Source organism: Gigantopelta aegis, chromosome 14 (genome assembly GCF_016097555.1).
Source record: "Gigantopelta aegis isolate Gae_Host chromosome 14, Gae_host_genome, whole genome shotgun sequence".
Taxonomy (NCBI): Eukaryota; Metazoa; Mollusca; class Gastropoda; order Neomphalida; family Peltospiridae; genus Gigantopelta; species Gigantopelta aegis.
In genome coordinates, this window is record NC_054712.1 from 49798867 (window position 1) to 49821865 (window position 22999).

Consider the following 22999-nt stretch of genomic DNA (forward strand, 5'->3'; position numbering starts at 1 on the left):
TAGTCGGCTACATGGTCCAGTAGCCCTCCACTAGGATAAATCAACTTTGATTGGTAAAATAATCGGGATATCAAATTAAAACAGAATTACTGGCCTCGGTGGTGTCATGGTTAAGCCATCGAACATACGGCTGGTAGGTATATGGACGACAGCCTGAAATTTTCAAGTCTCTTGCATCAATAAAAAGAAAGAAAGAAAGAAATGTTTTATTTAACGACACACTCAACACATTTTATTTACGGCTATATGGCGTCATGCAGACATATGGTTAAAGACCACACAGATATTGAGAGAGGAAATCCACTGTCACCACTTCATGGGCTACTCTTTTCGATTAGCAGCAAGGGATCTTTTATATGCAACATCCCACATACAGGATAGCACATACCACAACCTTTGTTATACCAGTTGTGGAGCACTGGCTGGACGAGAAATAGCCCAATGGGTCCACTGACAGGGATTGATCCTGGACCGACCGCGCTGCAAGTGAACACTTTACCACTGGGCAACATCCCACCCCCTCAATAATTTGAATAAAAAGATTATGCTTAGTGCTTCAAATAGATGGCAGCTATCACCTGTCCCCAACAACTTGCTATGTAGGTGAAATTAGGGGTGGTCCAACTCACCATGTGACCCAACTTTCCATGTGGTCCAACTCTCCATGTGGCCCAACTTTCTATGTGACATAACTCTCCATGTGGCCCAACTCTCCCAAGCTTCCCCTATGCTAGAATTAGCAAACAGTTATATCACAATATGTTATTCAGATTTTTTTATTTAATTAGTAGGCTAATTAATATGTTTCTACATGTATGTTCATAATGCTGATTATTTTAATATACTTCTACCTTAGGTGGTTTCAGTGGAAACAATTCTTTTATAATTTTATATAGTATGGTCTATAATTATGAAATTAGATTTTAACATTTTAAAAATTATATAATATATTTTTGCTTTTATATGTATACATGTACATATTACATTTTTTATATGAATGATACTTCATATTTTATGTTTTAAGTGTCTCAAAAGCCTATGTAGGCTGGGTGACAATACATGATTGTATATAGTATGAATATTTTATGTGTATTGTCATGTGACACTCTAATAAACAAGGGCAGGACGTAGACCAGTAGTAGAGCGCTCGCTCGATGCGCGGTCGGTTTTGGGATTGATCCCCATCGGTGGGCTTATTGGGCTATTTCTCGTTCCAGCCAGTGCACAACGACTGGTATATCAAAGGCCATGGTATGTACTACCCTGTCTGTGGGATGGTGCATATAAAAGATCCCTTGCTTCTAATTGAAAAGAGTAGCCCATGAAGTGGTGACAGCGGGTATCCTCTCTCAATGTCTGTGTGGTCCTTAACCATACATGTATGTCCGACGCCATATAACCATAAATGAAAATGTGTTGAGTGCGTTGTTAAATAAAACATTTCTTTCTTCTCTAATAAACAAACAAACAAACATGTATTGTATAGAAATGACATAACATTTAAAATTGCTCACTTCTTTTTCAATGTGAATTCATGTATGTGTCAGGGCGCTATAGTGATCACATGATTTTTTATTTTGCTCTATCCAAATATACTGAAGTATCTTTAATTATGTAATACATGCTGTTTCAGTAACGACCCAGATAGGTGATCAGTACAAGGTATGGATGAGTGGCCGAGCCCAGGGAAAACCGTTTGTTATAACAGCAACGGTCAACTACTCGGAACAAGTTATACTGTATCCTTGCATGGTCCGTCTTCAGGTTGGTCCTGTTCTTAAAACCGTGACAAACATCCCTACATGTGCAACACATTTTAGCTATTTTCAGACAAGACTGTCCTTCACATACATGAAGATCTGAGATGCACATTCAGGGGTCTGGGATCGATCCCCGTCGGTGGGCCCATTGGGTTATTTCTCATTCCAGCCAGTGCACCATGACTGGTATATCAAAGGCTGTGGTAGGTGCTATCCTGTCTGGGATGGTGCATGTAAAAGATCCCTTGCTAGTAATGGAAAAATGTAGCAGGTTTTATCTCCGAGTGTCAAAATTACCAAATGTTTGACATCCAATAGCTGAAGATTAATAAATCAATGTGCTCTAGTGGTGTCATTAAACAAAACAAAATTTATTTACATCCAGGGGCATCTTAATTTCATTAGAGATGGGACGCCACCTAGTGGTAAAGTGTTTGCTTGATATGCAGTTGGTCTCGGATTGATCTGTCAGTGGGCCCATTGGGCTGTTTCTCGTTTCAGCCAGTGCACCACGACTGGTATATCAAAGGCTGTGGTATGTGCTATCCTGTGTGGGATGGTGCATATAAAAGATCCCTTGCTGCTAATCGAAAAGAGTAGCTCATGAAGTGGCGATAGCGGGTTTCTTCTCTGAATATTTGTGTGGTCTTTACCCATATGTCTGACGTCATATAACTGTAAATAAAATGTGTTGAGTGCGTTGTTAAATAAAACATTTCCTTCCTTCCAGCCGACTATCTGATTAATAAATCAGTGTGTTCTAGTGGTGTTGTTAAAACAAATAATAAAAACATTGTGCTTTGCCGTTTGCTGTTCCTTAACCCAGCGTCAGCTACACGCCCGGCTTCTGGTATCTCATCAAGTGGGGCTGGGTGCAGTACGTCTCGGTTCTCGTCCTCTTTGTGTTTGCCTTCGAGAGGATCAAAGTGTTCATCTTCCAGAACCAGCTCGTCTTGACCACAGTCGTCAGTCCGTACGACCAGAAGAAACTCGGTTGATGAGCCACCATAATGAGATCTTCACACTCAGGGATGTGATGTGTTAAAAAAAAATATTCAATTTCAGGTGTTTTTTTTGTTTTTTTTTATATAAAGCCGACCTACTATAACCTTATTTTTTCGGCACTTTTATGGAAACAATTTTTTATTATCTTTTTTTAATTGTCTAAACATAAAATAATGTTTATAGACAGGATCTGAAATGCTGAAAAATGACTAATGGTATAGAGGTGTCAGCTTTTTAAAAATCAGTTAAGTGTGTTTATTTTTAAAGATTGATATCGCATCCCTGCAAAATCCGTCCATTTTATTGTACAGTATGTAACTCGTCAAAATATTCATTATTTATTAACTTCTCCACATCTACATAAATCCATGAATGTTATATAGATTTTAAATTGTGAAATAATTGTATTGTCAGGTCCCCCAACCCAACTACCACCATATACAAATTTTCAGATATCATTCCTATACGACGTTTTTACAAACCTGGCTAATAATAGTGACATATTGCACGTTGTTACTGTATTATTCAAACACTGCCGTATTGTATTACAAGACAACACACATCATTTGGAAGATATTTTATTGAACACAATGAAGCCATGATGATGGGTTAACTCTGACATTCTGATGTGCAGTTTGTTCATATGAAACAAACATCCATTAACAGCGATAATAAAAAAAGAAAGTAAAAAATCACTTTTTGGCCAGTATTTCAATACAGTATATTTAAGATGGCAACGATACATTTTATTGGCTAATTGTTTGTCTTGTTTCATTATTGTAGACATCTCTCCATCTTAGTGTTACGAATGTGTGACAGGGTCTTATGAGAATTTAGTTTAAAATTAAACATCTTATATAGTTACTGCATTGTCTGTCTCTGGCATAGTTTGTTTTAATACTACATACTTATCCCCAAAATATATATATCTATCTATCTATCTACCAGACTGAGTGGGGTTTTTTTAAAACAGTATTTAAATATAGAATAGTGTATACTGGTGTATGAACAGGAAAGCTTACCTTTTCCAGTGCCTGTATATGTAACTGTATCAATAAGCATACAATTCTTTCTTTTTTATCAATCAGTTATGTAGTATCGTTAATATTGCATGTACTATATACATAGTTATGTACAATATCTCTAGACATTATACAATTACAACATTCAGTATGAATTACATTCTAATAATGTTCACGTGTACATTATTATTACATTACATACTATATATATTCTTCATCTTGCTGTAAATGTTTCATAATACATGTACATTGTATAGTGGAGTGTTCATACATGTTATGAATTACAATCATCTAGCATTGTTATTACATTTATGATCTTCATAAGAAGTAAAAGCTATATTTTTAGATGTAAATACTTTGTTGTGTTTTAACTGGGTGGGGATCTAAAAAGAGGTTAAAAGGTTAAAAGTGGGACAGTGGAGTCTGCTCAGATACCAATCATTGAATCGGTGTTTCAGCCTTTCTAAACTAATTTCCTACAGCATCATGTCTTATGTAGCCTTCTCGCCAATTAGTTTAGTTGGTTTAACATTGGAATTTTTATATTGATGTTGATCATCAATTCATTATGGTCCGACAAATCTACAAGCCCTGGGTCCCGGCTAGTGGAACTTTCCAACTATATTACAATAATACATAGAATACTAGCCACAGCTTCTGTGAGGGCTAGTGACTTTCTTAACCATTTGTCGAACACTGAATTCATTCATATTTTTATCACCGATACCCAACAGCCTATTTATTATTTTTCCTCAGCTGTCGTTAAAACATTAATTCATGTTTTACTGTGTTATGACACCTATCAAGATGTACCATCATAATGTTATTTCTTCTTTTTTATAATGTTTTGAATTTATAATCAAGCTTAATTGTTTCTCGTCCTTTTGTTGATATTTTTTCTGACTGGAGTCTCAAAAAAATCAATCCTTAGAGAAAGCTTTAGCAAGCTCCAAGGATTGATTTTCTTGAGATGTGTCAGAAAAAAACATCTACAAAAGGATGAGTGCCAGAAATATTTTCTAGTTCAACGATTCTTTTAATTTTAGTATAATTATTGCAAAATTCACTGCATTTTATTTTTGTACTGCAAAATTACTCCTCTCAGCTGATATATATTACGTCACTAAGAGGAATGCATGCAGCATTACATATTACGTGATTTCAGGTAATACCTGTGCTAAGAGAATGACATAATCAACAGGTAGCACTGGTCGTCTATCTCCTAAATGACAAAACCAACTGACCAATGAAAAGACATTACCATCTAGGGCACGTGTGCAAGACCGTTTTTGTAGCACAGCTTTCTGACATCATTCTACTGTCATTTTTCCCCCAATGTAAAATTAAAATAAACCTTTTAAAATGCCATGATGCTATAGTAATACAAACATGGCATCTAATGATATGTACATATTTATATAATTATTTACATTTCTTTATTTATTAACAATACAGTACACATTTCACTGGATCCAGTATTTATTTTTATTACACACTAGATCCAATATTTTTATGACTGTACATCACATTTAATATTATTTATCATTTAATTTAGTATTTGTTTTCCCTGCTAAGACACTGGAATATTAGTTAGGATTAATTAGGTTAATGCATCCTTCAAGAACACACAATAAATAAAAATGGATCGATAACATTCCTGATGAATGTTTGAAGCAAAAGATATTACAAAATGTATTGGCATTTAAGCACGGATGGAAACCTTGTTAAATGTGGAAAAATCTTATTACATACAGCTACAGCTCTATAGTCCGAAGGTTCAACACTAACCCTAACCCTAACCCTAGGTTCAGTAGTAACCCCAGACTATTAAACCTTCGGACTATAGAGTGGTCCCCATCACATACAACGTACAAAGCTGACTGTCTGACCCTAAACTTCTATTAAAGAAACATTTCTGACTTTGCTGCAATTTTTAAGATGTTATCGACTAACAGACTTTTTAACGATTGTAATTACATATCAAATATATTTTCCTGCATAAAATATTAGTGGCTGTTTATTAAGTGTTTCTGATCGTTCTAATATTTATACTAGGTTAAATTTCATTTTATTTCCTAAAATATGTTTTTTTCGTATGTACGAAATTAGTTGAAGACAAAATCCAGTTTGGGCTTCTTACAAATATTAAGACGACCAGAAACACATTGAATATACAGACACTAATATTCTAAACAAGAAAATATATTTAATATGTAAGTTTAATTCTAGAAATATTTTTATTAGTTGGAAACATCTTACAATGCAACAAACTCAGGAATGTCCCTTTAATACAAACATCAGTGCATTGAACATCATAAACAAAATCTGGATAATAAATAAATATTAAATGTGAAGTAGAGTAATAAATATCTGATGTACACATTACACAGTATACTGGAGGAGGGTCTCTACAAAACCAGATGTATTGCATGTCAAATTATTTCTATTTGGTCCCGGAGTTCTTCAGTTTTGTATTGAACAATATCGGCTGTCATTTCAGGGCGTCAGATTCACAACACTGTAGTCATTACAGTTAATTCTGGCAACAAGACATCTTAAGTACAGTTAATCTTGTTAAAAAGTAAAGTTTGTTTTATTTAATGATGCCACTAGAGCACATTGAATCTTGTTAAAATGACAAGCCTTAAGCTGCTTTTACATGGTATTGCTGAAAATAGTATCAACGTTCATAGCTTTAAAGACCAAACAAATTCAAGGACTTTTACCTATTTTCAAAGACTTACACAGCGGTTAAAAATACCACATAAGTTTGGCAAAAAATTGAGCTTTTTTACATGCATGACAGATTAAACCTTATAACTGGAAAATATCAAGTGCATGCAGCTGTAAAAAATATTGCTTTGGCTATGATTTGTGATAATTTAAAGACTAAATATTCAAAGACCTAAATATAATTTTGTTAAATTCAAAGCCTTTCAAGGAACTTAAAGACCGTTACGAACCCTGCAGTATAGACAGTATAGACAGTATAGACATTTGATCGCTCTAGGCTATTTTCTGTTATTTGTTTACAGGCACATGGTATGCAGCATACTTCTAGCTTATCACTCCAGCCAGAGATCCATTCTATTAGAAATAGATTCTGCTACAGAACATGTATAACGTTTTTAATTCTGCCACTTTCCCCCAGAAAATGCTGCTCAGTACAACATTCAAACATAACCACGTTCTCTCTACTAAAAACACTGCACTGACGCTGTAGTTCACACACGCTCGCTTGCTATGCGGTCGGTCTAGGATCGATCCCCGTCGGTGGGCACATTGGGCTATTTCTTGTTCCAGCCAGTGCACCACGACTGGTATATCAAAGGCCGTGGTATGTGCTATCCTGTCTGTGGAATGGTGCATATAAAAGATCCCTTGCTGTTAATCGAAAAGAGTAGTCCATGAAGTGGCGACAGTGGGTTTCCTCTCGATATCTGTGTGGTCCTTGACCTTATGTCCGATGCCATATAACCGTAAATAAAATGTGTTGAGTGCATTGTTAAACAAAACATTTCCTATAGTTCACACAATTGTTTACCGCATTCCGGCCAGTGCTTTCTGCATTCAGCTAACAGCAGCTTTATCCTACATCAGCTATAATTGCAGGATATAATGAGACAAATTAGAGAAGAAACCATTACCACTGCTTTTCTTTGTGCTAGGGCAATATTATAATGAGGAAGTAACAGTACAAGGCAGCTAAGAGAAATACATAGAGATTATTTCATGACCTTGTGTCGTACTGATTTGACAAAACAAGTGGCAGGATGTTTGTATTGCCTGAGCGAGTGAGGGTAGTACATGAATCCTGACAAGTTTCGTAAAATCAGTATGATTCACACGCGAGTGTAATAATTTTTTAATATGAATAACAAGGACCATGTCAAAACGTTTCAAAAGTAAAGACCGTTTTGGTAAGCGATAACACACAGCTAAGACTGGAGAAGCCGCATTAAGTTATGATGTCGCTTCCCAAAATTATGTCATTCGTTATGCACGTGAAATCGTTATGTGTGTCCTACTGTTTATATTTCCCTGTATATCTTGAACTACATGTATGTGGATAATAAAACAGAAACCATTACCTCTTGTCAAGCTGGTTTTCATTTTGCCAACAGTTCGTTCCTTTGTTGTAGTATCAATATTGTTTTTGGAATATCCAAAAATAGTGTTGAGATTTCCAAAAATAATATTGCAATTTTCAGAAATAGTGTTAAAATGAAACAAAATATAATTTTCAAAAAATGCATCCCAATAAATTTTTGGAAATTAGAAAAATAGTGTTTCGATTGTTGGAAATAATGTCGGATTTTGTTAGGATTTTCAAAAATAGTGTTGGAAGTTTCACAAACAGTGGAAATTCAAAAAAAAAGAAAAGAAGAAGAAAAAGCCTGCAACACAATCTTAGGAAAGATAATTTCCAGAAATAAACAGCGTCACAATTGTCACAGTTTTGGTAACGGACAACATCTCGTTGTTACACAATAAAAGTTCCCCGTTCATATAGCTAATCCATTTTGACCTTGGCCTGTGCGAGTCGCGGCTGATCGACAAATTCCTGTCCATACGTGACTATAACAGCCAGGGTGATCGCCGAGGCTGTCCCCCAGAACAATATGTACATCAGGTTCTCTGTAAAGTGTTCTGAAACAATAGTTAAAATAAAACGTTAAAATAACATTCGTTACAAAGCAGTATATATGAAGTTTCATCACAAAACTCGATATACACACCCAATCCTAGAAACATTTTATTCCAAACCACCATAAACACTACGCTAGTTTCTCTGTAATCTGCGATATATCCTTAGACAATCGTATCGCGTTTTGCTGAAAACTGAATTTGAACTTGTGTTTGTCTACGCGTGAACAGTGTCTGAGTGGTGTTTGCACAATGGTTTTTAGTATGGCGTTTATCGTGTTTTGCGATGAAACTCTTCATATGTAAAATGACAGTTTATATTGGACAATTGGTGAAAAGATCATTTACGATATAAAATTTAAATATATTTCAACTGAAACGAGTACCGGTTAGGTACATTATATACCCATCAAAAGTAGGTCGCAGTGACATAGTTATGGTACTCGACACACTGACATCCCAAGTTGTACTTTGATGCAAGGTTTGATGATCCTAGATGAATTGATGAGGAAAATATTATGGCTCTGACAAGGATTTCTGTTAATGTGCAGTAATGTGCGAAAAGTAGGTCGCAGTGACCTACATCTAGTGGTATGTGACACACCCACCATACCAAGTTGTACTTGCATACAAGGTTTGATAATCCTATATAAATTTATAAATATGCTTCAGAAACAAAAAGTTTACAGACAGACAACACTATACCATAATACTACCTGTCAAAGACGAATGTATAAAAACTGAAATAATATGGATGTATACAAAATGGTGCACAAGAAAAGGAATTTGTCTAATAACACCTTGCCATATTTTCAACTATTTCATAGTTTGCTTATTTTGACATTTGGTTGAGAGAGGAGAAAACTTGTTTTCACCACATATTTAATTTAACAAAACCGCAATGGATATTAGAGAAAACATCTCAACAGCCAATGGGATGGCCTAAAATTCTTCTACTGTATACTCCCTCTAGTTCCAGTCACGTAACTGTAACTTCCTTCTTTTTTCCTTCGCTGCTACTTGTTTGAGAACAGGTGATGTTGAAAAGAAATTAATATATATCACAGCCTCTGATGTACAAGTTACTGGGTTCTGGTTGAGACAAAAAAAAATAAAGAGTCCACTGAAGGGGATTGATCTATAAACACCTCACACCCCAGCCAAGTATTTAACCACCAAGCTACATAACTCTCAAAGTATACACGATCAATGCTAGAAGCAGGAATATGGACCGCTTACCATTAACATGATTCCCCACACAATTTATCTACATCTGAGTTTTCACAAGTGGATTATTACAAGGGTCTCGCTACATGTCATAAGCAATGACGGGGCCCTCCATCTCTTAAGACTAATTTCCAATACGCCCGCCATCCATTGGCAGCTATAGTAATATCCGCCATCTGTTTATTTAGGCCGCCATCCAAAATCACAAGTCATGCCATCGTCTTGAACTACCAGAGTAATCCGATTCATCGTCGTTTACAAGACATTTTCGAAGTACTTGTACCCTGCAAATCTTAGGTACCATACCTTCCTATAAGTGGAACCAACTCTACCGATTCCCTCCATCCCTTTCCTAAAATACTGGAGAGACTACTTTATTATACAGAATTTTGACGTCTGAGTGTATTTTTAAGCTGCAAGTAAATACTTTGCAGTATGAAGAAAAAGAAGTTCGTTTTCTTTAACGAAACCATTGGAGCACATCGATTAATTAATCATCAGCTATTGGATGTCAAACATTTGGAAACTGTGACTCATAGTCATCAGAGGAAACCTAATGCAGCAAGGGATCTTTTATATGCACTTTCCCACAGACAGGAAAGCACATACCACAGCCTTTGACCAGTTGTAGTGCACTGGTTGGAACGAGAAAAATTCCAATCAGCTGAATGGATCCACCGAAGTGGTTAGATCCTGCAACACGAGCACCTTAACCGACAGAGCTAAATCATGCCCTTTGCAGTATGATGTCACTGCACTAGAAAAAAACGAGCATAGAAAAATTGCTTATGGATTGGCTGAATGCCAGTGCGTAGAATCGTGTATATGAAAAAGGTGCTGTGTGTATGCACTGTATTGATAAACTCACTCGAAATCGTGATAATGAAAAGTGGGCTTTAGTTTTTTTTTTTAATCTCTTTTTCTTTAAAATACAAACGTTTACCATCTGGCAGCAATATGCTTATCACAAACATCGCCATGGCAACCAGAAATATCACAGGAACCTGCAAGAGATGAAAAGAAACTCTATGACATAAATATTTTGGAAAAATAAACATCCAAAGTTATCTTCAATTCTGAACATATAGTGCACGGTTAACCTATAGCCATTTTCTAGAGCTGTGTGGTGTACCATATATACTGTTCGGTATCGGTATCATGACAATACCAATTTATTGTACCAAGCATATTTCAAAATAACAAAATTTTGGTACTGAAAAATGTTTCACACCATTTAGTAAAAGTTACACACCATCATTAATTACTCCAGGTCCACATTCCACAAAGCGATTTTAGTCCTAAGATCACCTTAAGAGCATAGCTATCATATGCACTTAAGGTGATCTTAGGGCTACAATCGCTTCGTGGAATGGGGTCCAGGCAGTTCAATACAATTTCTAAGTCAAAATATATTCTGTGAAAAAATACAACACTGTTGAAAGGATCATGTGACTACTAATTTTAGGGAGTGCTCTCGACTGACATGTACCCTGTAAAAAATCAACATAGGTTGACCACAAAAAAATTCAATTAATGGCCTCTATGCCCAACCACCGCCTTGTGTTTCTGTTATACAAGTGGCACTATACCACTTGCACAGTTAGTACTATGTATCAGTTAGTACTATGTATCAGTTAGTACTATGTATCAGTTAGTACTATGTATATCAAGTTACTTCAAACCAATGGGTTATTCAAATACTACAGAGGTCAACTTATGTGTAATCATCAAAGCAAGATTTCAAAAAGCACATCAGAATTTTGTAGTATTTTTTTCATGAACTATTTCTTAAACTGGTCTATATTAAGCTGCTACAGCAGTAATGACACGACAAATGGCGGTGTGGTGTCTAAAGCACTAACAATATATCTGACAAATGCAAAATGAGTTGGGTATAAATCAAACAAGAGCCTTGTGTATGGAATTTAATTTTATTTAGACGGAATTAGTGGGCAAGCCTTAACTCAGGTATACCGAAAATGCTCAATATCGGTATCAGTATCGTCTCAATACCGAATACGGTACCGATACCGAGGTAAATCACCCCAAAAATACGGATACCAAACCTGAAATTTCAATACTTTTCAGCTCTACAATTTTTCTAAAAAAACTATCAATTATTACACAAATGTTTTTGCCAAATTAAAATAAAATTCACCAACTGTTGTAACAGTTATAATCGGCAACTGGTGAATTTGGTGCACAGCAGAGCGAGCCCTGGTATAGCCAGGCAGTTATTACGCTGTCTTTCAACTTGGGACGGGGACCACACGTTCTGGCTTCTTAAAGGACAGACTCTAGTTTCAGCCCATGAAATGCATACTTAAGTTTGGTTAATCTACAAACCTGTAACTTAGTTGGATAAAGTTACAACTGAGTGAAACATGAGTCTGTGACTTTAAAATGGTGAAATATTCTCTAAAAATATACTAAAACTCGACTTCATAACTGTTACTTCTCAGACGCACGTGCGTTTTTAAAAATATGAGAAATGCATTTTGTGATATTAAAAACACCAGGATGACCAAAAACACTTCGAATGTACGGAACTTAATAATCTAAACAATAAAATCTAAGGAAAGTATGATTTCAGTTAACAAAAATGGCTCTAACAGTAAAAAAAATATGCCTTAGTATTTAAAAACTAGGGTATGTCCCTTTAATAACACATGTTCAGGCCACTCCCGTTTCAGAATTAGGGGTGTAGTGCCCACCATCCACCCAACCCTTAAACTCACCTTTTAGCTTCCAATGCTGGAGTGGGAATGAGACTAGATATCAATCCAGCTGCAGTTTATTGAAATAAGTTTTAAACTGAAGCCTGATATTAACAAATACAAGTAGATGAACTCGAAGTAGAAAAAGAAATATTTTTTCTTTGTCAGTTGTTGGGATTTTTCAAATGACAGAGCACTACTCACAGCGTAGTACTTCCAATCCCGTTCTACTTTGAGTGGCGACGGTTCTGAGACCCCTTCAGTCTCCTCAACAATGTGGTTTCCAAGAAACAGGTCAATGGCATCCTGAAATAAATAAGTGTGTAAACAGACTACCAAAAAAAGGATTTAGCATAGTGGTAGAATTTCTTGTAATAGAGAAAAATTATTTTTCTGATTGATTCCCGGAGGGGTTTTTTCAAGGAGATTTGTTTCCCATTCCAACTAATGCTCTACAACTTCTATATAAAAGATAATGAAATGTGCTGTCCTAAAAGGACTCCTTGCTAAATAGATTCAGATAATTCATGAGATCAATACCGAATAATAAAAAAAAATCCATGGAAGATTCTCAACCCTGCATGAATGTTACATTATTTAATTAAACCATAAACTATTTAAACATCGCTGTCGGTCTGTATCCTTGGTCAGTCTTAAGGATGGTCCTGTTCTTAAAACCGTGACAAATATCCCTACATGTGCAACACGTTTTAGTTATTTTCAGGCAAACACTGTCCTTCACATACATGTAGATCTGAGGTGAACATCCCCGTGGTATGTGCTATCCTGTCTGGGATGGTGCATATAAAAGATCCCTTGCTGCTAATCAAAAAGAGTAGTCCATGAAGTGGTGACAGCGGGTTTCCTCTCTCAATATCTGTGTGGTCCGTAACCACATGTCTGATGCCATATAACCGTCAATAAAATGTGTTGAGTGCATCATTAAATAAAACATTTCCTTCCTATTTAAAAATTTTGCCACGTGTGTTCTCACAATGACCAAACATACCCCCACCATCACCGTCACTGTTTCTTGTAATTTAGTGTATATTACTGAAAACCCTTTATGCCAATAGTTTCCTCCACTAAACCATGCTTTAATCCAGTTAAGATGCAAATACAGAATTTCAGCAAATATAACTTGTAATGCAGGGTTTGGACAAATCCACTATCCCTCAGTCCTGGCCAGTGACGTTTTTGGTCTGGTCTAGTAGAAATTATCGGCTGTAATACTATAATACATCTATAGAGCAAAACAAAACTTCGGTGAGGGCTAGTGATTTTCTCAAACATCTGTCCAACACTGAAGAAGTTGTTTTGTTTAATAACACCACTAGAGCACATTGATTTATTAATCATCAGCTATTGGATGTCAAACATTTGGTACCATATTTTCTGGCTTATTACACGCACTGGTGTATAAACCGTACCCCTTGTTTTTAGACCGAGTTCCAACCTTTGTTCGTACATAAACCACACCTTTTAATAAGCCACAGTTAAAATAAAGCCTCAGTCTTAGTTATTTAATTATTGTTTGTATTTAATAATAATAAAGAGATCCATTCTCCCTTAAATTCAAACAATAAATAATTGTTGATTGTGTTGCTTTCAGTTTCATTTCACATAATGGGAAGGTTTCGTAAACAAAACACTGTTGACAAACCCTGCTATTTTTACGAAAATATGAACAAGAACTTGATAATGCTAATTTCGTAATCTTGCATTAGTTGCAAAGAAAAAAAAAACCCATAATACTTTATTTGTCCCAGTATGATTACAAAGCGTGAACCAAAAAAACAAGAAGGGCACAAGTGAAAATTACTAGTAGACTTATTCACTCGAATGCAAAACACGCATTTCTCTGTAACCTAACTAGCGTGCCGTATGCAAAAATTACATATTCAAATGAGGTCAGGTCAAGCTGGATATGTGGCAGTGAACCAAAACTAAGCACAGTCCTATCAATCTTTACAGTTTCAACATTGTTTTATAACTTTTAAACGACGGCCTTTAATATATATATATATATATATTTGCCGTCAATTATATATGTATAATTACATGTAATATAACGAAATACATTACAACAACGTTATGCTCTGTATAAATTAGCGGGCTAATTAGACTGGAAATGTCGACATTTACCCGGTAATAGAAACATTACAAGTACTCCGATTATGTGATTTTAATTTGCAAGCTTCGTACTAAACTTAAATTTTGATATACATCCGTTGGATTTTGTATTGTCATAATGGCAAATGGTTCCGTGCAGGACAAACATATTCAAATATCCAAAATATACAATAATCCGACATCCAATTAAGTGGATTTGACTGTATTAATTAAAAACATTACAAACTGGTTAGAAACAGTGGCGTTAAAGATATCAAGAAACTGTTTTGATGTCATTGTTAAGGTCCGGCTTTTGCAATTGGCCACAAATGGCCATGACATTGTAATAGTATCACGTGACATTGTTCAGGCTGCCACTGGCTTTTTATCTGCAATATTGAACATGCATGTTGGGTGTGTTTACTACAAAGTATAACATCACTACTTTGTATAATATGAGGAAAGTTACTTCATTTTAGAACATCTGACAAACACATCTGATGCACTACTAACAATAAAAGTTACAGAAATCAAACTAAGAAAGTTCGCAGACGAGTCCATTTTTGAAACTGTCAGTATAACAATACACAAGTGATGTATTGTTTCTAGCCTGACTAGACTATTAATAAAGAGCCATTCCACTAATACTTCAGTCCCAGTCATTTGGTATGCTATATTATTATGAGAATGAAAAAAAAAAGTTTTGGTTTATATGCACAGTGGTTACCATAAAATTCATAAATAAAGTGCACCATTTTATAAACCGCACCTTGCAATTCACAGTAAAAAAGTAGCGGGTTTATATGCCGAAAAATACAGTAATTTTGAAATTTAGTCGCAGAGAGGAAACCCGCTACATTTTTTCCATTAATAGGAAGGTATTTTTTATATGCACCATCCAACAGATGGGACTGCAAATACCACAGCCTTTGATATACCAGTTGTGGTGCACTGGCAGGAACGAGAAATAGCCCAATGGTCCGACAGACAGGGATCAATCCTAGACCGACCGCACATCAAGTAAGCACCTTTACCACTGGGCTACATACCACCCCTTTGTCAAACACCGAATGTACCTAGTGTTTTCCCTAGCTTGTGTTAGCATGGTGCAGCACCATGCCTCAATAGTCTAGCACCATATTGCCTTAATCAGCACCATGCTGCCCTGAGATTAAACAAGCCTTTTTCACTAATTAATTCTAAAATTGCCTTTATAAAACAACCAAATGGTATTATTAATTAATAAAATATGCCTTTTATATCTTTTGCCATTCATTTATTAAAACAAGCATATAAATTACATTAATTTTTATTTCAATTAATTTTTGTGTATTTTTAATGAAAAACTAGTGTCCCGATAATGGTGAGAATGCCCCAAAACTGTTTGGTCTACCATGCCTTGCCAAATTTCTAGGATGGAATAGCACATACACATGTACCACAGCCTTTGATTCACCAGTTGTGGTGCACTGCCAGGAATGAGAAATAGCCCAATGGTCCCACAGATAGGGATCGATCCCAAACCAACTGCACATCGAGCGAGCGCCTTTACCACTGGGCTACATACTACCCCTTTGTCAAACACTGAATGTACCGACCTGTCTGAATCCATCCTGGAAGTTGTTCTTGAAATACCTAACAGCCGAGTTCAGTCCATCCATAATCAAACCAAGACCGGTTCTTTTGCCCGTTCTGAAAGTAGGTTAATGTTATCACATCAAAGCAAACGAATGTACAACAACACAACAGAGATCAAACATAACATTGACACCGACAGCAACTGCTGTAGCTGCACTACGAATTGCCATACAGGGCCGTTCAAATATTATCTAACACTATTATGGTCAAAATTGAACACCCTCTTTCCCCCATAATGCTCCCTAACACTAGACCATACACCCGCCAAAAATATTACATACCACTTGGAGACTCCCACCACACCTCCTATTCACAAACAAGTCATGCAAAAGATTTAATATAATTTTAACGTACTGATTTGCTATTTGGGAAAGTGCAGATAAGCATTTCGACTCGATTTATAATCCTTATTGTGTGTATGTCTAGTATTAAAAAATTAAAACGTGCATTACATAATACACCCACCCACCCTCTGTATGTTTCAAATTGTATTATTTGTACTGTTTGTAAGTATAACGTTTCTGAAGTTGTAAATTAGCATGTATTTTACCGTGTGAAATCAGTTTTCAACGCTCCTGTTCCCGCATATTGCTTAGAAATCACATCGGCGTGGTCAGCCCACACTGAAAAATAATAGAAATACGTCAAATCTGTCATCAGCATCTTTAGTTTCATGACAGCAATTTAATTTTTTTTTTTTCATCACAGAATATACAGTATACTGAGTTAGCGTTTTTCCTAGAAATTTGGCACAGCATGGTAGATTAAACTCTTTTTGAGGCATTTTCAACATTTTGAGGGCACTTTGTTTTCATTAAAGACAAAACATTAATTAAAATTAAAATACATGTAATTAATGCGCTTGCTTTAATAAATGAGTGGCAATGTATACAACAGGGATACTGTATTAATTAATAACGCATTTTTTAAAGTCAGTTTTTGAATGAATTGTTAAAAAAGGCTTCTTTAATCTCAGGACAGATGGTGCTAAACTATTGAGGCATGGTGCTGCACCATGCTAAAACGAGCTAGGGAAAAACTCTAAAAAGCACAATACATGTAGATTTATCGTGATGTAAGATTCATACATGAACATATCAATATGTTATGGACAGGCAACTTACCATTAAGAAATATGCAATGATCTTTATTCATAAATTATTAAGTCAGCATTATCTAAACAACTTCTATTTGTCAAAAAGATAATTATTAGATTTAACTTTTGTTAAATGATTACTTTGAAATGGGTGAAAGAGTTTTACCATTTTTGTAGATCAGGTCAAACACACTGCCATCAGTTATTGTTTGTTCCGATTCCATGACACCAAACCTCTGGAAAAATAAACCAAATTGTCATCTTAACAAAAAGATCTTTCCAGGCGATTATTTTAGATAAAACCTTTTTTATTCCATTAAAATTTCAAATTAATAAATTTGTAATTGTTTTACAATTTATTGAGATAAACATTCAAAATGTAACTATAAACCAAGTTTCATTATCTAGAATTTACAGTTTGTGAAAAAACAAATCTACACTTGAAATTTTAAAGCAAAAGTTGATGCTTCAATGAATAAGATACTCAGTCTACTAAGTTTATTTGCTTTAGCATATTCCTTTAAAAGACTGAAAATTTAGATTTCTAGATAATCTGCCAGTCCTCAAATTTGTCTATGTGTACAAGTTGTAAGTGTGTAGAACTGACATGTACATAGAGGATAATAAATGAATTACCAGTTATTATAAAATCTATGTCCCGAGTGAAACAATTTTCAGTTGTCACAAGCTTTATTTCAGGAGGGACATAAATTTGTTAATCACTGGTACTGAGTTTGTTATTCTATTTACTACCTCAGTCACTTTTGTTCTTTAAGAACCTTCTATTGTTTTTCTGACTACATTTATATAGAAACGATGTGAACAACTTTACACACTATTATGAGTATTGCTATGAATTTGTATTTAATTCACATGAATTACTAATCATGGCCTGTTGGATGTCAAACATTTGGTTATTTTGACTTAAGGGCCCACCAACGGGAATCGATCCTAGACCGACCAGGCATCAGACGGACGCTTTACCTCTGGACTACCCGCAAAAGCTTTAAAGTATGTGATGTCATTGAGTATGTCTGCCAAATCATAACAACGTCATATTTAGTACCCGCAAAGTCATTGGTTTGTAAGCATCAAATCGTCCAGTAATATGGTATATTACACCAATGCATACTAATTTTTCAGTGAGAAATTATGATTTTTATTTCCCAAGTTATGAGTCCCCGCTAGGTTAATATAATATCCTAGGGACAGACCTTAACATAGGCATTGCCTGTTGATCAATCCCCAACGTTAACACAAGCATCAATAAATATTGTTTTTAAAAAAAGAAGAGAAAATATCCTATATCATTTGTTACTATGGAAGCAGTAAAAACTATTATGGTAAGTGTATTTTGTTTTAAACCAAGCCTTGGTTTCACCAATTAGAATATTTACAAGAAAACCTTAATCTAGACCGGAGTATACCATTTGATTAAGGAAGCAAATGTTTTATTTAACGACACACTCAACATATTTTATGTATGGTTATATGGTGTCAGACATACAGTCAAGGACAACACAGATATTAAGAGAGGAAACCCGCTGTTGCCACTTCATGGGCTACTCTTTTTTCGATTAGCAGCAAGGGATCTTTTATATGCACCATCCCACAGACAGGGTAGTACAAACCACAGCCTTTGATATACCAGTCGTGGTGTACTGGCTGGAACGAGAAATAGCCCAAAAGGCCTACCGACGGGGAACGATCCCAGACTGACCGCGCATCGAGCGGGCACTCTACCACTGGGCTACGTCCCGCCCCTACCATGTGACTGACATTAACAGCTGTAAGTGGTCACCGCTAACTGCTCCTGCAGCACTTCTTTAGCCAGCATTCCCTGCACGACGTTCGTTCGGTCCAGACAGTCCATGCAGTTCGTCCTAAACACACCCAGCTGCTGACTCACAACATGGCCATCCTTCTGAACAAAGAAATAACTGAAAACAAGAAGAAAAAAAGTTAAAGTTTGTTTTATTTCATGACACAACTAGAGCACACTAATTTATTAATTATAGGTTATAGTCTTAGAAAGGAAACCTGCTACATTTTTTTTCATTAGTAGCAAGGGATCTTTTATATGCACCATCCCACAGACAGGATAGCACATACCACAGCCTTTGATATACTAGTCATGGTGCACTGCTAACTCCAGCCAGTGCACCATGACTGGTACACCAAAGGCTGTGGTATGTGCTATTCTGTCTATAGGATGGTGTATATAAAAGATCCCTTGCTGCTAATCGAAAGAGTAGCCCATGAAGTGGTGACAGTGGGTTTTCTCCCTTAATACATGTATCTATGCACCATCCCACAGACAGGATAACATGTACCACAGCCTTTGATATACCAGTCGTGGTGCATTGGCTGGAATGAGAGATAGCCCAGTGGGCCCTTCCAACAGGGATCAATCCTAGACAGACTGCGCATCAAGCAAACACTTTACCTCTCGGCTACATCCCACCCACTAACTGAAAACAAGCAAACAATTCTACATTAATAGTTTATTCTGAGTTTGCTGTCATTGTAAAATTAAACATTAAATTGATTTTCTTGTTTACAATACCAGTGTCTGTGTTTCAGTTTGTCGAGTTAATTCAAATTTACTTTCTAATTAATATATATATATTTAATGTACAAAATTAATGGGATGTAAAATCTAGTCTCCGCTTCTGGAAACATTCAGGCGATGAGTATAAAGATAAAATATAAACATGAAAATGCATTTAATATGTAACTTTACTCGTCCAATTTGCACAATTTAATTCTTTAAAAAAACAAATTGTGTTGATTTTTTCCCCCACTCAAGCAGAAGATAGTGATTTTTTACAATTACTGCTACTGGCAGGACTTACCCTGTCCATTGCTAAATTGGCCAACTGCTAATTTTTATACAAGATGGTTACAACATTTGGTTTTTGGCTCATAAAATATTCCTCATTTTAATAATGTTCAAGGAAAGACTCTACCGATCTGAAAACTGACTGAAACAAAATCCCCGTGGCAGGAAGGAAGAAAATGTTTTATTTAACAATGCACTCAACACATTTTATTTGTGGTTATATGGCTAAGGACCACACAGATATTGAGAGAGGAAACCCGCTGTCGCCACTTCATGGGCTACTCTTTTTGATTAGCAGCAAGGGATCGTTTATGCACCATCCCACAGACAGGATAGTACATACCATGGTCTTTGTTACACCAGTTGTGGAGCACTGGCCCCTTGTGACTGGTGCCACCTTTTTGTGCTTTCAGTTATACAATGGGGTGGGATTTAGCTCAGTCGGTTGAGTGCTTGCTTGAGGTGCTTGCGTCGCAGGATCGAACCATGTCAGTGGATCCAATCCACTGTTGTTGTTTTTTTATCATTCCAACCAGTGCACCACAACTGGACAAAGGCCATGGTATGTATTTTCCTGTCTGTGGGATGGTGCTTATTAAAGATACCTTGATGCTAATGAAAAAATTTAGCGGGTTTCCTCTGATGACTACGTGTCAGAATTACCAAATGTTTGACATCCAATAGCCGATAATTAATTAATCAATGTGCTCCAGTGGTGTCGTTAAACAAAACAAAAAAACTTCAGTTACACACCTCACAGCTCTCAACAGATATAATACACAGTTTGAAAAATCCACTACCCCTCAGTCCCAGCTAGTGAATTTTTTGTAAGGACTAGTGAAAATTATCAACCTTATTACTATATTTTACATAGAACACTAGCAAAAGCTTCTGTGGGAGCGGGACATAGCCTAGTGGTACAGCGCTCACTCAATGCGCGGTCAGTATGGGATCAATCCCCATCAGTTGGCCCAATGGTCTATTTCTCGTTCCAGCCAGTGCACCACAACTGGTATATCAAAGACCATGGTATGTACTACCCTGTCTATGGGATGGTGCATATAAATGATCCACTGCTGCTAATCGAAAAGAGTAGTCCATGAAGTGGCGTCAGCGGGTTTCCTCTCTTAATATCTGTGTGGTCCTTAACCATATGTCTGACGCCATATAACCGTAAATAAAATGTGTTGAGTGTGTCCTTAAATAAAACATTTCTTTCTTTTTTTCCAAAGCTCCTGTGATGACTAGTGACTTTCTCAAACTGTCGTCAAACACTGATATAGCCACCAATGTTTCTCAAAGAGCCTCGTACTTTCAAAGATAATATATAGGATTCGTCATGAGTGTTTTCTAATATGGAAAATATCAACAGAGTCTATGTTAATCGGTATTTCTCAAGGCTCTGCCAAGACAAATACCGATTAACTAGACGAGGTTGATATTTTACATATTAAAAAAACACGAGTAGCAAATTCTATTTATCCTATATCACTTCTAAAATAACGTTTTAATTAATTTTTTAGTAAATCACAGTACTAAAGTCGCCGCCATCGATAATATGACGTTATCACGATTAGCACAGATTAGTTTGACGTCACGCATTTGAACTAAATCTTTGAAAACGTTACGCTCAGGTACACAGGTCTGATTGGCTTGTAAGCAAATGACCCATCCACAGCAACATATTACCTAGAACCTTGCAAATTTGCATACCATTATTAACCGGGTTAATAAAGTAAATTATCACATGGGTTTATGACATGGATATCATGAGTAAGTTGTAGGATAAATAGGCCTACACTGTATAAACATCACAAAGCAAAGCTTTTTTAAATCAATGGTTCCCCAATTTGCTTCTTGTGATTCTAATAGTTTGAAAAACTTATAACACCAGACCAGTTATATCTTCTTATTTTTCGTGTATTTGTCAAAGTATATATTTTCCTTGCTGTTTTGAAAGTACAGCCAGGTTGTACTACTGAATAGTCGTACCCAAACTGTTTTCGTTCCTCCTGTAATCTGTTGATGAGAAGTGACAGTCGATCCCACCTCAACTGGCTGCACTCTTTGTGGAAGTCAAACGCTTCGTACCTAATAATAATAATAATAATAATAATAACAATAATAATAATAATAATAATAATAATAACAAGAAGCATTCTGAGAGTACTGCTAAAGCAATACATGTCTCCTACCGAACCCAACAATTTCTGGTATCTGCTAAATTCAAGGGCCATAACTCTGTGAAAATGGGTAAATCACCCAAATTTGATCTGTAACAGTACATGATAAAGCTATATACAAAATGTCAGCTCAATATTTTGAGGCATCGCAAAAAAAGAAAGTTCAGAAAACACATATTAAGTTCAAGGGCCATAACTCAAAAATAGGTAAATCACCATGGAAGTGGAATTTGATCTGTAAAGCCATATAAAATAGTTCAGCTCACTATCTCAAGACATTGTGAAAATATAATCTAGAAAACTATAATTGGGACAGACGGACATGAAACCTACAGTTCCCTCCGCTCTGGTTGGGCCGGTAGGGGACAAAAAATAACAAACAATACCTATTAATACCAATCATAAACAATTAAAAGTAATCAGCTGTTATAAAAACCAAACTGATTCAGAAACACAACTATAAACCAGGGATGGGGAAAAATAAAATTGTCAATCGGTCCCATGTGAAGTCATCACTAGGTTAACCCCAGAGAGAGTGGTGCAAAAAAAGAATTAAAAAGTATGAGTATTCAGTAATTTCAATTCAATTTATTGTACGAAACACTCACAATCAGCAGGTATGACACCGTTAGGCTTTTGACAGCTTGATGTAGCATTTGTTTAGACTAAATGATTACTAATGACGTCGCTGATTGGATGGCCTATCACTTGACCTCTACCGGCTCAAGTAATAACTAGTGCTCATAACAA

At 35.9% G+C, this 22999-nt stretch overlaps 2 protein-coding genes across 2 annotated transcripts in view; one reads left to right on the forward strand and one right to left on the reverse strand.

Annotated features, from left to right (window-relative positions):
* Positions 1-4140, forward strand: part of LOC121388185 (transmembrane protein 231-like) — a 29508-nt gene extending 25368 nt beyond the window's left edge. Inside the window, exons 6-7 of the mRNA XM_041519450.1 lie at positions 1634-1739; positions 2593-4140. Of these exons, the coding sequence (XP_041375384.1) occupies positions 1634-1739; positions 2593-2758 (272 nt within the window). The 3' untranslated portion in view covers positions 2759-4140. The remainder of the gene's footprint in view (positions 1-1633; positions 1740-2592) is intronic.
* A 3286-nt stretch (positions 4141-7426) lies between these two features.
* Positions 7427-22999, reverse strand: part of LOC121388663 (phosphatidylinositol-3-phosphatase SAC1-like) — a 34078-nt gene continuing 18505 nt past the window's right edge. Inside the window, exons 11-18 of the mRNA XM_041520104.1 lie at positions 22059-22157; positions 19026-19164; positions 17391-17460; positions 16679-16751; positions 16089-16182; positions 12583-12684; positions 10605-10665; positions 7427-8437 (exon numbers count right to left, since the gene is read on the reverse strand). Of these exons, the coding sequence (XP_041376038.1) occupies positions 8301-8437; positions 10605-10665; positions 12583-12684; positions 16089-16182; positions 16679-16751; positions 17391-17460; positions 19026-19164; positions 22059-22157 (775 nt within the window). The 3' untranslated portion in view covers positions 7427-8300. The remainder of the gene's footprint in view (positions 8438-10604; positions 10666-12582; positions 12685-16088; positions 16183-16678; positions 16752-17390; positions 17461-19025; positions 19165-22058; positions 22158-22999) is intronic.